Source organism: Chiloscyllium plagiosum, chromosome 16 (genome assembly GCF_004010195.1).
Source record: "Chiloscyllium plagiosum isolate BGI_BamShark_2017 chromosome 16, ASM401019v2, whole genome shotgun sequence".
Taxonomy (NCBI): Eukaryota; Metazoa; Chordata; class Chondrichthyes; order Orectolobiformes; family Hemiscylliidae; genus Chiloscyllium; species Chiloscyllium plagiosum.
Genome location: NC_057725.1, coordinates 24,915,653 through 24,933,310, shown reverse-complemented (window position 1 = coordinate 24,933,310; position 17,658 = coordinate 24,915,653). Strand labels below are relative to the sequence as shown.

The 17,658-nt window shown below is 40.5% G+C and overlaps 1 protein-coding gene across 3 annotated transcripts in view; it reads right to left on the bottom strand.

The window, feature by feature from the left end:
• The window catches only part of LOC122557702 (doublecortin domain-containing protein 1-like), a 544,701-nt gene that overhangs the window by 2,879 nt on the left and 524,164 nt on the right, over window positions 1-17,658 (bottom strand). For all 3 annotated transcript variants that reach the window (XM_043705576.1, XM_043705578.1, XM_043705577.1), the window contains one exon: window positions 544-653. In XM_043705576.1, the coding sequence (XP_043561511.1) occupies window positions 544-653 (110 nt within the window). The remainder of the gene's footprint in view (window positions 1-543; window positions 654-17,658) is intronic.

Genomic DNA, 17,658 nt, shown 5'->3' with positions numbered 1-17,658 from the left:
TTCTTTCCAAACATTTCACACCAGTTCCTGCATCCAATGAGAATTCCAGCCAGACACTTCACAATCGAAAATGTAATGGCCAGTGTACACACAACTGTGCCATAAAAATAGTAATATGATAACAAATCGTTTATTTATTTTTCACGATGTTGGCTGATGGATGAATATTGCCCAGAAACTGAGGAGAACACCAATGCTCTGGACTTATTCTGCAAATTTAGTGGCATGATGAAGCACTTGCATTTCACACCAATGTTGCACTCATTTAACAACTCTCTTTAATGTAGAAAATGATGTTATCTAAATCTGTAAAATGTCCGGGAGTTGTGCTAAAATCTGAATAAATGTTATTAAGGCCCTGCAGCACATGTTAAGCTCCTAGGTGGCCTAGTGCTCACCTTAAAACATTGGCTATCATCCAAAACAATTTTCAAATGCTTCCCCTCTCCTACTACTTGGAAACACCAATTGAAAAGGAAACCAAAGTTTCCAATAAGTATTTTCTCTTTACAGAGGACACAAACACTCCAATTAATTGTATACCTGTGCTTTAGACATCATTCTGGAGGTGATGACAATGTTGGTAGCATCTTGTCCCTGTTCTTTTAGAACTTTTGCATAATTGGCTCTGATCTCCACTCTTTGACGACTCGCTGTCAGAATGAGAAAAGAACTAGTGGTTGGTGAATGTTACTATTTTCTCTTAGAAACTAATTCCATCAATATCTATAATAGGTACTCACATCTGAACATATTCGATGTGCACATAATAAAAGTGTCAGTAGAGTATGTAGTAGGAATTAAACTATAGTCAAGTTTTGCATTTCCAACGATTGTCCATTTAAATCCAGAGGACAGGTATTTTATTGAACAATATAAGGGTGTAATGAAGAAACATTTGACAACCACATTTATACCATATAAACAGTAGCAACAATTTGAATTTTCATAGTTCCTTTCATGCAATGAAGCATACCAAAGTACTTCATAGGAGCATTGTCAAAAAATGTGATGCCAAGTGTGAGAACAACATGTGATTTTACTTGTTGTGTGTTTTGTGTGTCAAGAAGGGGGAGACATGATTTTAGATTTCTTGACATTAAGGAGCTTGGCCTTTCTTAATGTGGTCTTGTGACCATGTGGTTAAGAGGTGAATAGTTCAGTGCATTAATAAAAAAAAACGACACTGTTGCCCAGTGATAGGGGTCCTGGAACACACAGAGGCAGAACGATCCAAAAGGTCAGTCAGTCTATGTATGTGTGTTTGCAAGAGTACAGGCTGAAGTGTTAAATGCTGTAGTGAGAAATGTGGAGGGAAAAGAACATCTCGGGAAACTGAATTTTGTAAACTTCTGTTTTCTCTGAAGTTAAAATAATAGAATTTATCTTGCAGTTTATTTTAGGTATCTCAGGGAGAGATTCCAGCTTAAGGAAAAAGCATTAGGTGAATATGCAGAAACTTGCTGAAAGGAAACCCAATGCAGTGTACCAACCTGTGCGAGAAACCTTAATATGGAGTTAGGGATAACTTTTCACTGGAGTATTTGGTATTTGTAAGAATACACACTACCAGAAGGAGGTGGATGCTTTGGATAGGGTACAGTAAAGGTTTACCAAGATGTTTCCTGGTGTTGGTGGTATTAGCTATGAAGAAACATTGGATAGACTGGGTTTGTTTACACTGAGACTCAGAAGGTTGAGAGGCGACTTGATAGAAGTTTATAATATTGTGAATGGTATGGGTAGAGTGGAAAGTATGGGAATTTTCCCCAGGATGGAGGGGTGAATTATTAGGGGTTGCAGGTTCAAGGTGTGGCAGGGGAAATTTAAAAGAGTTTGTGAGGCAATTTTTTCACACAAAGGGTGGCGAGCGCCTGGAACATGCTGCCAGAAGAGGTGGTGGAAACAGACACTACAGCAGCATTCAAGAAACACCTGGATGAATACATGAATAGGAAGGGAACAGAGGGATATGGATCCTGTAAGTGAAAACAGTTTTAGTGTGGAAGGGCAAAATGTGTCAGCGCAGGCTTGCAGGGACGAAGGGCCTGTTCCTATGCTGTATTATTCTTTGTTCTTTGATCTTTAATGTTGCCCTGATAAAAGAAATTATGTAAATTTGAATTATTTTCTAATACCTGTAATAAAATCTTTACTGTTTTTTCTAGTGTAATATAGCAGTAGTTCTCCTATAACGCACGTTTTTTAAATGTGATTTGACTGTAATGTGATTAGTGAATTGTGGTCTTTATTTATAAAACAAACTCCTGTTCACTGTTACGTGATTCCATCCCTGGCACTTAACTGAACAGCAAAATCCAGCCTCAGGATCCTCTGTCTGCAAAGTGCAAATTCAGTGTGTTCAGTTACAACAGCAATGCAATCAGCGCTGCAAGTCTTGAAACTTTATTTGAAACTGGCAATAGTCTACATTTAAAAGGAGCATTATTTCAAACTGGGAGAGAATCTTGAAGAAGCTGGACTTCTGCATCAGAATCATGTGGTCAGTCGGTTTACGCGCTTTCTGGTGGAGAGTTTTGCAAAAGGCACAGTGCTGTACTCAATGATTTCAGTTAAAATCACACAATACCGGGTTATAGTCCAACAGGTTTATTTGGAAGCACAAGCTTTCGGAGCGCTGTTCCTTCATCAGGTAGCTCATGGAGCCAAATCATAGGACACAGAATTTATAGCAAAAGATCATAGTGCAATACGACTTGTGATATATTGAACAAACCTAGATTGCTGTTATGTCCTTCATCTTTTAGAATGGGTTGCAGGTTTCGATTCATTAATACGTAAATCTCAGAACTTCCCTAGATTCCCCACATTCCCTAGATAATTTAAGGTTTTATAAAAAATCGGTGACATTTTAGCTCAGACAATGTATTAAAGGTGTGACGTTAGAGTCTGTCTGTATTCCAATCTTGAGTCAGACCGGTTCTATTTCCAAAGTTAGAATTTATAAAATGTTAGGTCAGTGATGAGTGACCTAGAGGTCAGTGGTGAGTGGTGTCCTGCAGGGTTCTGTTCTTGGGCCTCTGCCCTTTGTAGATTTTATAAATGACTTGAGGGATGGGTTAGTAAATCTGCCGATGATACAAAGATTGGAGGTGCCATTGATAGTATCAAGTGGTTTTGCAGGCTGCAGCGCGACATGGACAGGATGCAGACCTGGGCTGAGAAATAGCAGATGGAGTTCAAACTGGATAAATGCAAAGTGATGCATTTTGGAAGGTTGAACTTGAATGCTGAATATAGGATTAAAGACAGAATTCTTGGCAGTGTGGAAAAACGGAGGGATCTTGGTGTCCTAGTGCATAGATCCCTTAAAGTTGCCAACCAAGTGGATAGGGTTGTTATGAAAGCATATGATATTTTGGCTTTCATTAACAGGGGCATTGAGTTAAAGAGCCGTGAGGGTTTGCTGCAGCTCTACAAGTCCCTGGTGAGACCACACTTGGAATATTGTGTTCAGTTCTGGTTGCCCTATTGTAGGAAAGATACAGAGGCTTTGAAGAGGGTGCAAAGAAGGTTTACCACGATGCTGCCAGGACTGGAGGGCTTGTCTTATGAAGAGAGGTTGACTAAGCTCGGACCTTTTTCTCTGGAGAGAAGGAGGAAGAGAGGTGACCTGATCGAGGTATACAAGATAATGAGAGGCATGGATACAGTCAATAGCCAGAGATTATTCCCCAGGACAGGATTGACTGGCATGAGGGTCATTGTTTTAAAATATTAGGAGGAAGGTATAGAGGAGACTACAGAGGTAGGTTCTTTACGCAGAGAGTTGTGAATGCATGGAATGCGTTGCCAGCGGTGGTGGTGGAAGCAGAGTCATTGGGGACACTTAAGCGACTGCTGGACATGCACATAGACAGCAATGAATTGTGGGGTGCATTGGTTAGGTTATTTTATTTTAGCTTAGGAATAATCCTTGGCACAACATCATGGGCCGAAGGGCCTGTTCTGTGCTGTACGTTTCTGTGTACTATGTTCTATGTTCTATGTTACATAGATTGACTGCCTACAGATTGCATGGTTTATGAAGAAAATAAAATGTATCTGCAAATAGAATTCTGCATTGAAAGAAGTTCTGAGATTTACATATTAATGAATCGAAACTTCCAACCCATTCTAACAGATGAAAGATTTAACAGCAATCTAGGTTTGTTCAAAATATCACAACAGTTGTATGACACTGATCTTTTGCTATATCTTCTGTGTCCTATGATCCGGCTCCACTACCTACCTGATGAAGGAGCAGCGCTCTGAAAGCTAGTATTTCCAAATAAACCTGTTGGCCTCTAATCTGGTGTTGTGTGATTTTTAACTTTGTCCACTCCAGTCCAACAGCAACACCTCTACATAATGATTTTAGTGTTAAAGTGTTAAATTTACTATATTATTTCATTATAATATATGATTTAAAGATTTATTTCGACTGCGCTACTACTATTTTTGCTTTGATTTTGACTGGTACATTTGGTGGTTTGCCCCAAGCTTGATTTTCCCATAGGCCCCATTATTTATATTGTGTGATTTTCTCTAACACAGTGTTGCACAGGAACACAACTATTGCAATTGAAGGAGAACAGTCCTGCAGGTAATATTCTCTTGTTTAATAAATATTTTATATTGTGTGATTAAAGTACAGGGACAATTTCTTACGAATGTGTCCAGTCACTGACAAGCACAGTTAAAGAATAAGTTAGTTTCAATCAAGCCTGGTATGACTCTGAGATCTGAATTGTTCAATATTAGTGTCATCTAGGATCATAATGCAAGCCACGTAAGAAGAACAGGTGGAATCTTTTAAGGAGTAACATTAAAAAGGAGAGAGAGTAGCAGAAGTGGAGAGGTTTTGGAAAGAAATCAAAAGTTTAGGGCCTTGAAAGGTGAAGGTATGGCCAGCAATGGTGGGCAATTACAATGGGTAATGTCCAACAAGCTGGAACTGGAGAACTGCTGATATCTTAAAAAGTTGTAGGGCTGAAGGAAGTTCCAAGGATAAGGAAGGGTGAGACCATGAAGGGTTAACATAGAACATAGGACATTACAGCGCAGTACAGGCCCTTCGGCCCTCGATGTTGTGCCGCCCTGTCATACTAATCTGAAGCCCATCCCACCTACACTATTCCATGTACGTCCATATGCCTGTCCAATGACGAGTTAAATGCACTTAAACTTGGCAAATCTACTACCATTGCAGGCAAAGTATTCCATATCCTTAATACTCACTGAATAAAGAAAACAATGGTGCAAATTTTAAATTCAAACAATATAGCCTCCCGTTCACATTTTATCCTGAGTCAGTTTCAGGAAGTTGTCGTGATGACTGGATACTGACAATTATCATTGCAGTCCCTTGCATATGGGAATGACCCTCTTCCACTTTCAGGGTGACTCCATAATTAGCTGTTCAGACTAATGTGGCTTCCGCAGACTCTATTGCACCAGGGGCAGAAGATGGTCATGGGAAGGGGTGAATGGGGCATTGGTGTGGCAGTGCATTCCTTATGCTGTTTTTGCCTGGCTTCTGCTTTTTCCAGAAGCAAATCTCGAGCTGCTCGATGCCTTCCCTGATGTCCCTCCTCCACTTGGGATAGTGTTGGATCAGCGAATCCCACTTTGCCAGTGAGGCCTTGAGGGTCCACCTGGGGCAATTCCACTGACAATCCTAGCGTAGTTGTGGTTATGGATGGGGCAATGTTGCACCTTGTCGTGTGAGCAACTGGCTAGAAACAGCTTCAAACTGCAAGGACAAGCTCAGAGACAAATTGAACCAAATAGCCAACAACTTTGTAGAACAGACAAAACATAAAGACAATACTCAGTGCTTTACACAACTATTTTATGGAAACAACATAATTGAACTAAATGGTATCTTTGATTGTAGGGAGTTGCCCTTTTTCTATTTTTCCGTGGCCCACAGAAATCACTAAAATTCCTTTGTGTCCTGCTGAAGGCCAGTAGCCATCTCGCCTCAATGGAACTCCTCCATATGTTTTGCCAAAACCTGGAGAAACCTGCAGCAGGTCAAGCAGCCCTTTCTAATTTTGGCAGTGAAATCCATCGTTCGAGTGACCCTTTGAGGAATGCTGCCTGATTCAGGAAGGCATACATGTTTTTGCAGCAAATGGAATAATACCAAGGTCCATAGTTTTAATTTTCTTCAAAGAGTGATGTAAATGAAACCTATGCTTTCTGTCACATCCAGCAAGAATATGTTTCTATCTTGATTGTGTGAGGAATAAGTCTAATAAAACGCTTGTTTTTCAAACTTTTTTAAGGTCCTTTGGTCCTTAATTATAGTTCCAGGCAAAAGAAAAAGAGCAGCTGATCTTATCTTAGACAGACTGGGCTGTTTGCCAGTAGCCACATTGCTTTCTAGAATTACAGCACAGCCACTTTGAATTTTCAACAGCAGATGTCAATATGCCTAAAGAGATATGTCTCCAATGGTGCTGCTAGCATTTCAGACTTTTGCCTCTGCATGAACGCGTTTCTTTAATAATGACAGTTTGTATGTATCTAATGCCATAAACACAATAAGAAAGTTGTTTCACAGAGGTTTTACAAAGTAAAGTGACAAACTGAGGTGTGTGAGATATTATTAGGCAGTGTCAATTGCTTGGACAGCCACGTTTGATGTTAAGCAATCATAAGGAGCTGGAGAAGGGTGTGTGATTAGTCAAGCCCTCTCTGCTATTCAGTACTATCCTAGCTGATTATATTCCCTACAGTATGAAAACAGGCCCTTCAGCCCAATAAGGAGAAAGTGAGGACTGCAGATGCTGGAGATCAGAGCTGAAAATGTGTTGCTGGAAAAGCGCAGCAGGTCAGGCAGGATCCAAGGAGCAGGAGAATCAATGTTTCGGGCATGAGCCTGATTCCTGAAGAAGGGCTCATGCCCAAAACGTCGATTCTCCTGCTCCTTGGATGCTGCCTGACCTGCTGCACTTTTCCAGCAACACATTTTCAGCTTCAGCCCAATAAGTTCACACTAATCCTCTGAAGACTAGCCCACCCAGCCCCATTCCCCTGCCCTATAATTACTCCTGACTAATGCACCTATCACTATGGGCAATTTAGCATAGCCAATTCACCTGACCTGCACATCTTTGGATTGTGGGAGGAAACTGGAGCACCCAGAAGAAATCCATGCAGACACAGAGAGAATGTGCATATTCCACACAGACAGTCGCCTGAGGTAGGAATCAAACCAGAGTCCCTGGTGCTGTGAGGCAGCAGTGTCAACCACTGAGCCACCACGCCACCCCTTAGGCCTTAACTCTATTTTTGTGTGCTTTGTGTATCACTGAGAGATCAAATAAAAGTCCATCTGAGTCTTAAATATATTCATTGATGGTGTATCTGCAATTGTTGCGGTTGCGGGCAGCGGGGTGTAAAGTAGGGGAAGGATTCCAAAGATTCACTTCATCACAGTCCAAATTAATAGTCCCTGAACCTAAAATTCTTTCCCTATTTTCGAGATTTGCACAGCCAGGTGAGTCAACCTGCCAGCATTTACTCTGTCTAGCCGCTTCATAATCTTAATGTTTCTCTTAGATCGCCTCTCATTCTTCTAAACTCCAGAGAATATAGACCCAATTTACTCAGCTTCACATCATAGAGAAACCTCTTATCCCAGGCGTCAATTTAGCTCACAAATGCTGCACTGCCTCCATTGCAAGGAGCTGCTGCAAAGCTGTGTAGTGCCATCTCTGAACAGGTTAATGAGAAACTATTTAATTATAGAGACCAGTATTTCAGGTATGGTCTCATCAAAAAGCAATCAGCAAAACTTCTTTCTTACTATGCTTCAATCCTCGAGATATAATGGTGAATAAGGTATTTGCTTTTCAAATTGCTCCCTGAACATGTATGCTAACTTTATGTTTCTTTTTACGAGTACTGCCAAGTCTCTCTCACTATCAACGTTGACAGACATTATTTAAAAATTCTGTTTTTCTATTCCTATAACCTTACACTTCCCCACATTATATTCCAAACGCCACCTAGTTGCCTAATCATTTGTCTACATCTCTTTGCAGCCTCTTTAGACCTTAAGACATAGTAGAAGAATTGGGCCATTCAGCCCATCAAGTCTACCCTGCCATTTGACCATAGCTGACATGTTCCTCAACCCCATTCTCCTCTAACAGTTGATTCTCTTAATAATTAAGAACCTAATTACCTCTGTTCTAAATACACTCAATGACTTGGTCTCCACAGCCTTCTGTGGAAATGAGTTCCACAGAATCACTACCTTCTAATCAAAGAAATTCCTCCTCATCTCAATTCTAAAGGGCTGTCCCTTCACTCTGAGGATGCGCCCTCAGGTCCTAGTCTCTCCTACTAGTGGAAATATCCTCTCTGCATCCACTCTATCCAGACCTCTCTGTTCTCCATAAGTTTCAATCAGATCCCCCCCTCATCCTTCTAAAGTCCATTGAGTACAGACCCAAAGTCCTCAATGCTCTTCATATGACAAGCCCTTCATCCCTGTGATCATTCTTGTGAACCTTCTCTGAACCCCTTCCAAGTCCAGCACATCTTTCCTGAGATAGGAGGTCCAAAATTGCTTAGAATATTCCAAATGCAGTCTGACCGGAACCTTATGCAGCCTCTGCGGTACATCTCTGTTCTTGTGTTCTCACCCTCTCAAAACAAATGTTAACACAATATTTGCCTTTCTAGCTGTCAATGGAACCTGCAGGTTAACCTTCTAGAGAATCCTGAACTAGGACTCACAAGTCCATTTGTGCCTCAAATTTCCGGAGACTTTCCTTATTTAGAAAATAATCCACGTTTATATTCTTCCTAGCAAAAGGCGTAGCCTTATGCTTTCCAGCATTGTATTCCATTTGCCATTTCTTTGCCAAACTCATAGCCTGCCCAAATCCTTCTGCATGCATCCTGCCTCCTCAGCATACATGTCCCTCCACCTGTCTTCACGTCACCTGCAAACTTAGCAACAATGCCCTCAGTTTCTTCGTCCAGATCATTAATGTATAACGTGAATAGTTGTGGAACTACACACAGGCACCCCCAGAAGTCTCCTCTCTAAGACACCAGAAAGGTGGCCAGCCTTCCATTGCCACCCTGCCTGTGACCCTGCTTGTGGTATGAGATCATACAGAGCACGGTATGGATACAATCAACATGCCTGCGCCCTTTAGATAAAAATACCCTGTGGGATGCAGTGGGGGTGTTTATCGAACCAAACCTCAAAGTCCAAGACTAAGGTATGGCTAGGTACCTCTAATCCAGCTTCAGAACAAAGGACATTGTGACTAGTGTAGGACAGTGGGAGTAGTGTAGGTAGTAATATATGTTTGGTGATGCAGTCTTGATGGGCCAAAGGGCCTCTTCTGTACTACATAATTCTCTGATTCTGTGACAGCAATGAACTGTACTGAATTAAATTATTTAGCCAGACTGCCTCAAATAATGACTGACCTACCCTTGACCGATAACTGTACCACTCCCCATCTACATTCCTGTGACTCCCTGGGACTGCCTGTACTGAACTCATAGGGCTGACCACCCACTCCTTGGAGTGCAGAAGGACAGACTTCTAGAGTCTGACCACTTGATGCCCAAACCCCTGTAGGGATATCGGAAACTGCCCTTGTCTTACAGTGCCAGCCTGAAGGATGTCTCCCTTGACTTCACTGAGGACTTTGAGACATGGCCGTTTGTTTGCAGTACATGCAGTGACAACAGGCACATGGTACAGGAGTGACATTGACATAGCATGGTGCTGACAACTGCTGACAAACTTGAAAGGCTTCCTGGGTTTTATGTCTGTGCTAAACAACAAGGCAAGACAGAAGTACTGTGAACCTTTAAGGTATGACTGAGGGGACAAAACATAATAAAAGGAAAGGCAATGCAGGGATGCTGTGCCCATCCAGGTAGGTGCAAAGTGAGAGGGTACTAATGAAGCGAATGGATGGCCCTGAGAAGCAACCTGGTCCAATGCGTGAGTTGAGTGACTGTGCATGCCTGCATATTTCCATGTAGCCACATTCCGATGAGTTGGGCTAGTGCACTCCAATGGCTGGTGTAGCATTACAGTGCTGAGGTATAAGGAACTGCGAGTTAGAGATGTGCTATGATAGTGTGAAGAAGCTGGTATGTGCTGAATGTCTCCATCTGTGGACATGGGGAACATGTAGTCACTGCATGAGGTGTGTGTGTGCCTTGAGAGGTACTGGTGCTGGGTAATCAAGGTAGAGCTCTGGAGAGCAAGCTGCAAGTCGGAATCACTAGGTACCCACTCAGACTTTAATGTTAGGAAGTCACAGTGTCTAGTTTCTATCCAATGGATGGAAGAGTGGACTGCAGAGTAATGAGGTGAGATTAAGTAGTAAGGAGCAATTATCTGTTTTATAGGTATCTCACTAATGACCAGTGAGAACTTCCTTTCAACATTAAGGACTTGGTTGGAAAATTTAAATTTATTGCCTCAACATCAATGGGCGGCACGGTGGCACAGTGGTTAGCACTGCTGCCTCACAGCGCCAGAGACCCGGGTTCAATTCTCGCCTCAGGCGACTGACTGTGTGGAGTTTGCACGTTCTCCCCGTGTCTGCGTGGGTTTCCTCCGGGTGCGCCGGTTTCCTCCCACAGTCCAAAGATGTGCAGGTCAGGTGAATTGGCCATGCTAAATTGCCCGTAGTGTTAGGTAAGGGGTAAATGTAGGGGTATGGGTGGGTTGCGCTTCGGCGGGGCGGTGTGGACTTGTTGGGCCAAAGGGCCTGTTTCCACACTGTAAGTAATCTAATCAAGAGAAGTCTCGCTGGACATTTTATCCAACAGTGCCAAATTTCTCACCAGGATCTAATGCTGTTAGCTCCTCTGACAGTTGTGAGAAAACAGAATGGTCCTCCACTCCATTATCTGTTCACCAAGACATCCTGGTCCCTATCAGCAAATTGGGGTGAACATGTATCTGTGCTCAAAGTTTCCAACCCCACAACTATGAAGGGTAATTCCTGGCTGGCAGCAACAAACCTGGTGCATGGTCAGACTGTAAATGTGGCCCCAGAGATGGGAATCCCAGAAAATTATAGCTGTGTTGAATCCATCCATCAGCGATGACTGAGGGACTGCAAGAAAGCGGTGCCATAGAGAGGTGGTGCTTACATAATTAGGTGAGCTGTGGAAAAGTGCATGAGCTAACCCTCTAGAATTTACAAAGAAAAACTCTCAAAATATTCCCCAAAATTGACTCTTAGCCGATTTTTGGTAAAATTCAGTCCAATATTTCAGATTGCGACCTTGCATCAGAACCTCTTTTCGTCTACCAAGTAGCACTATGGAGATCTTTTACATCATCCACTTGAGACAGGACCTTGGTTTAATATCTCTCACTAAATACCGCACTTTGAATTAGCTCCAGAATGAGGCTTTTTAAATTAATATCCTTGCATTAGGGCTTAAACTCACAATGTTTGTCTCAGAGGTGAGAGTGATATGGCTGATACCTGAATGAGGCATAAACCAAATACAAGTATGCTGGAAAGTAGTGGTACAACAAATAAAACTAGTGGATAGTATTTTAATTTTGATATACTGCTTTGAGTAAACTTTCTCATGTGTAATGTTTCACGAAAACTGAGGTAAGATGCCAAAGAATAGCAAAACGATGAATGGGAGGTTTATTCTGTTATTAGTGTGGGATGGATTCATGCATTCCTCCAGTCTGGTTTAAACCTGATAGATCTTCTTTTAAATTGGGAACACATTGCAGAAAATACATGTTTAATTCATTGGAGTGTGTTCTGCATTCTGCAAATAGTAGTTAAAAAGGAAAATCTCCAAAATACTTATGGCGGTTAAATTCCACAAGTAGATTTTTCTTTCCGATAACAGTTGGCTCCAGCATTTCATTTCAATGCAGGAAATAAGGAACAGCGAGGATTTCAAGCATGAACTGTAAACTCACAAGAGGCTCCCAGAGACAACCTTAGTCTGGCAGAAATGTGACAAGAGTAACATTTGTACAGCCTTGCTGACCCCTATACATTTCAATAGGCAGCAGACAAAGTCAATGGGTCACCTCTGGGAGAAGCTAAGGCCAGTCATAGACAATAGTAACATTATATGCGACTATGTCAGCCAGCGTGTGTGCATGAATGTGTTACGCCTGCCTTTATTAGGGAAAAAGGTCGATTAAGCGTGCAGTCAAGCAATAGCTGTGCCTCTGTCAGGTTCGAATGTGCAAATGATGGCACTGTAATCACACCATTTCAATGCAGCTCAGGAAGCGTTTTCCCCTGAGTGGCTGCCTGATGTAGTACTGAGTTACTGACAAAAGGAAGGGTATAAGGTCCATCTTCCTATCTGCTGAAAGAAGACATGATTGGACATCTTGCCATCTTTGAGAAAGCAAAATTGGTTCAGTGCGGGGAAGGTTAATGCAAAACTTAGCAAAGCTGTTCAAATTATGAATGGCTTTGACAGTTTTCACTGGTAGAAGAGTGGGTAATCAAAGGACATGTATTACCTAATTGGCAAAAAGCCAGAGTGGAGATGAGTTTAGTCTTAAAATAGTTCAGATTGTGAATGCACTACCTAAAAGGATGGTGATGAGAAGTATCTCAAAACTATGAAGGAACTCATCTTTATTTTATCTAATAATTAACAAGTTTAATTGAGACTGCACCTAAATTATCTTCGGTGTTAAGCAGAATGTTGTTGCCTGCCCCCATTTTCTATAGTAACAACGTACATTTATGGACCATTAGTATAGAATAGTACAAAATGTCCTGAGGTATTTCAGAAGACATCATCAGAAAGCAAACATTGACATCCAGTCATATGAGGAAAGAGATTCTCAAAGTCTTGGTCATAAAGTGGATTTTATCATGGATTCATGTGAGAAAGGGAGAGGTTTAGGGAGGGGATTCCAGAGTTTATGATCTAGACAGCTGAACATAGGAAAGGAATTAGGATGGACAAGAGGCAAGTATTAAAGGAACAAGTAATTCACAGAGGGGTTTAGAGATGGATGACTTTGAATACAATAGTGAGAAACTTAATGTCATTGTATTTATACAGCAGGGCTCAGTGTAGGTCAGTATGCACAGACAAGTGAAAGAGATTTGGTGGAAGTTAGGATACAGGCAGAGGCGTTTGAATGGTACATTGCTCATGGAGAGTAGAAGGCTAGTCAGCAGAGTATTAAAATAATTGAGACTTTATGTAAAATCCTGGATGTGGGTGCCAGCTGCTGATAGGCTTCTACTGGAATACTGGCTCCTCAGATGAGGAATTGGAGGTGAGCCCATGTTTTGTAATTATAAACCTGCGGGAGTCAAGGCCCTCAGGAAAAGAAAGGAAAGGGATTTGGAAAGAGAAAATAATCAGCAGAATGAGCAGATTAAGGTATTTCACTGCAGCAAGCCAAAATAAAAACAGATTGAGACAGAAACTGCTGATGCCAATAATTATATGATTGTTGAATGCACTTGTATTAAGTTTCTCTCTTTCTATTTTAATGGAGGAATCAACCCATATGGATCCATTCAATACAGGAGATGGAATTTCAATAGAAGTATGGGATAGGTTCAGTTTGTGCTATATGTTCAGTTCTACATATTCATTGTTGCATGTTCAGTCTTACACATTAAGTGTGACATGTTCAATGTTACACATTGATTGCAACATATTCAGAGTGGCACATTAAGTTTGTATTGTTTAGTATTATGTGTTGAGTGTGCCTTGTTCTGCATTACACGAATCTCAATAGAGAAGAACAAATGCCTACCACTGAGTACAGAAGACAAGATATTCTGGCTCAGTTGTTAGCCTGCATTGTTCTCAACTATCCTGTTCAACAATAGCTAGATAGTCTGTTATAATATTTGGGATGTCTTTATACATTTCCCATTCATTTAGCTGTGCATTCTTGCACTTCCATTTCTGTGTACCAATAGCTCAATTGTTGAAGTTCTTCGGAGACTTGAGTTAATCTACAAGAAAATGCTGATATTCTATTAAGACCTTCAAAACACTATGATTTTCTACCATTTATGTCTCACTCAACCTTTATTTTTAATGGTAGAACGTGTCCTTGCCTTACCTTAGGTACATAGAAAAAGCAATGCAGCAATTGAAAATCACTGATTCACAGTGCTCTGTGATAAATGGTAGGTCTGCTTCTGACCTTTCATCCCAGCTTCCAAATCAACACATCTGAGAAAATGTATCTGCCCAATATTTTATATTGTAGTCTGTTTGTAAGTTTAAGACGGATGGACATGGCATGTCTGCTTTCAACTTAGTCAAACTTTGAATTATTTCAGTTTTTTTTGCAGACTCCTCTCAGCAACGTGACACTAATAGTCAGCCAGTTTGACCTGGTGGCGACTTCACCTGAAATATTGTTGATTGCTTTCAGTCAATTTTTTAATTGCAAAAGTTGCTGCTGGTCTTGGTGCTCTCCTTATTTGCTTAAGTCTAGGGAACACTGTTCGTTATCGTGCTTTTGCATCATTTCATTGTGTATTGAGGATCTTGAGTGGGAATAGGATCAGTGTTATCCTACTGCTGTGGACTTTTCTGTTTCTGTTATGAGGAGTTTATCATGGAGGGAAAATCTATTTTATGTTTGTCCATTCACAATTGTTTTAGTGGATTTTTTCTCTGATTAAGTAGTGGTGATGAAAGATTGAGTCCAGGGTCTTTTGAAGTCTTATACCTGAGGATAAGCAGAAACAGAACTCTCAGATCTGGCACAGTATGGATTCATGCAGAATGTATATCCCTCTACAGTAACATCAAAGCATCTTGTTCCCAAACTAAGCAGAGCACCAAGTCACTGTGATGCTTCCTGCAGTGTGTGTTCGTCATCCACGGCATCCCTAAGTGACAATTGCCATTTTAGCTTACATTTGCATAATGCTGTCATTGCAAGGCATTTTTCCAGTTCACTTGAGTGAGGTACTACAAGTGCAGTAAGTGGCAACGGAACTCAAACTTGCATCTTTTAAATAAGGGAGCCCACAAAAGTGAAAGGCAAAGGCAATAATACCATTTCAATCTTTCTGTGTGTTTCTGAAAGTATATGGTAGGTCATTGACGGCACTGAAGTTTTAGAAAAATAAAGATATAGTTAGAATGTTTTTGGAGAAATGTTAAAATGTTAATGTTAACTTCAATTCCACTGGAGATAACTCTAGATTAGCTTCATTAACAAAATAGTTAAAAATGATTTTTCTGTCTGCCTTTGTACTAACATTGACATTATTGAATAAGTTAGCCTACAACCAACAGGAAATAGATTTGCTGTTACTGAAATCTCAATATAATCAACATTTGCGATTTCTATAGACAGGTAGCCAGAATTTAGAACTTAGGCACAGAAATTCCCTCCCTAAGCATTTAAGCTTTTCAACCCCTCTCTACTTCTTTAAGATGCTTCTATGACCACATGTTTCCTCACTTAGGATCTCCTGAGGCGGCTTAGTTTCAAGTTATATTTGACATGTCTTCGATAGTTTTACTCTGTTAAAGGCCAGATGTTGCTATACAGATTCCAAATTGTCTTGATGGAAGATCTACAGATTTAGGTAAACACTAGTAAAGCCCATTGATTTCCAATCTTTAGATTGCCAGGGCAAGTGGTTGTGGGTCATCTTCTTGAGCCACAGTAGTCTTTGAGTTGATGGTAATGCGACATGGTTTCAGATAGGAAAGTCCAAGATTTTTTTTCAGTGACAATGAAGGAACAGTGACATACATCCAAGTTTGAATGGTCTAAGAATTTGGCATATAAATTTGGAGGAGATTGTGTTTATATAGCAGTGTTGCTCTAGTTCTTCTCTGGGGAAGAGGTCACTGAAAGGGAGATTCTCTTGAAGTGGCCCATGGATTATTCATAGTACCCTATTAATTGAAGGATTGGATGTTAAGTCTGTTGACCAGGGTGTCTCCTCAGAAAGTCACTTGAGCTTATTTGGGGTTCTTGCAAAGTCTTTCATCCAGGCAAACAGTGCATGTTCTGTAATAGTCGTCAATTGAGCCTGGTGGACAACAAAGAGGTTTTAAGGAGGCAGGTGGATATGTTACCATTCACATCAGCATGCACCCTCTGCATTGCTCTTGTATCAGAGTGCTTGACTGTCACTTTAACATAATTGACAATCGTAGACTGGATATTGAATGACATATTCTAGACTGACAGGGAGAGAGGCTGAGGTGAAATCCGTATTTTTTATTTATTTTCTGTACTGTAGACAGTGAAGAGAATCAATTTAAAATGCATGTAAGTAACAGAAAAGGGAAATCCACTTAGGTGACATAGATCCAACTTTAACATTGCCAGCACATATTTGATCCAATGATGTTATAATTCAGGAAACTTGCTTAACTTACTGAATTTATACAATACTTATGTTTCTGTGTTTGACACTGCACATTCACAGTCTTAGACCAATAGACATTCCTCCTTTGTTGTGTTCATATTGAAATTGCCTTGATTAAACTTCTAAACAACAGATCACATCCATGTACAATGCATGTTGAACAGAGTGTATTACCATGATGAAAACAGTAGCCAATACTAACACAATATTTCCAAAGTGTCCATGACTCCTCCTGGATTTAATTCACTATGTATGTGTTCTTAGAAACTATTGTGACAAATATTCAGGATAATCCACAACAATTAGACATCAAATCAAAGTGTGCTTTCAATAATTGGTTTCGTCATCTGAACGCAGTAGAAATTCAACCTTTAACCTTCTCCTGATAACTTTCTCCTTAGAAGAATCAGAATGAAGTGCAGCCAATTGCTCATAGCACACGAATAACTTTTCCTATTTGTTTAAAGGAGCTGAATTTCAAAGCTACATGATAAAATGCATCCCTTTAGCATTATTATACTTTCACAGAATAGTTCAGAAGGAGATCATTCAGCCTATCATGCCTGGGCCAAGTCTTTCGTTGAGCAAGTCAGTTAATCCCACACACCACTTTTTTTCTTCAATTTTTTTGTAAAGATATTTCCTCCTTCAAGTATTTATTCAAATACCTTTAATGGTTACAGTTGAATTGATATCAATGGATTTGAAAGCGTTTGAAAGCCACACCTGACTGACATATCGCCTCTGATTCTTTTACCGAACAACTTAAACCTGTCTGATTATCAAATCTTCTATCATTAAAACAGCTTCTTTTCAAAAAAAATGTTTTTCTTACCATTTTTGCATATCGTTGAATGGTAAAAACACCAAAGACTGAGAGCTAATTGTGAGTTTAAAGGCTGATTCTGCATTTTCACATGACATGCTGGAAACTGTAGGATGATAAATTGTGAGATCACAGACAGTGGTGAAACAACCATTGGACAATTACTGAATGTGGTACTGTTATAGAACGGTTGCCCTTCACATGTGCAGTGAGACCATGATGCTGTCTCACATCTCAAGTTGATGTAAAAGGAGCCATTGCATTATTTGAAGAACAGCAGGAGAACGCTATCCTTTTATCCTTCAAACAAATGCTTAAAATGTTTAAGCAAAAATAAACAAAGAATTGCAGATGTTGGAAATTAGAAAGGAAACCAAAAATTGCTGGAAGAACACACAACAGGTCTGGTAGCATCTGTGGGGAGAAAGCAGAGTTAATGATTCAGGACCA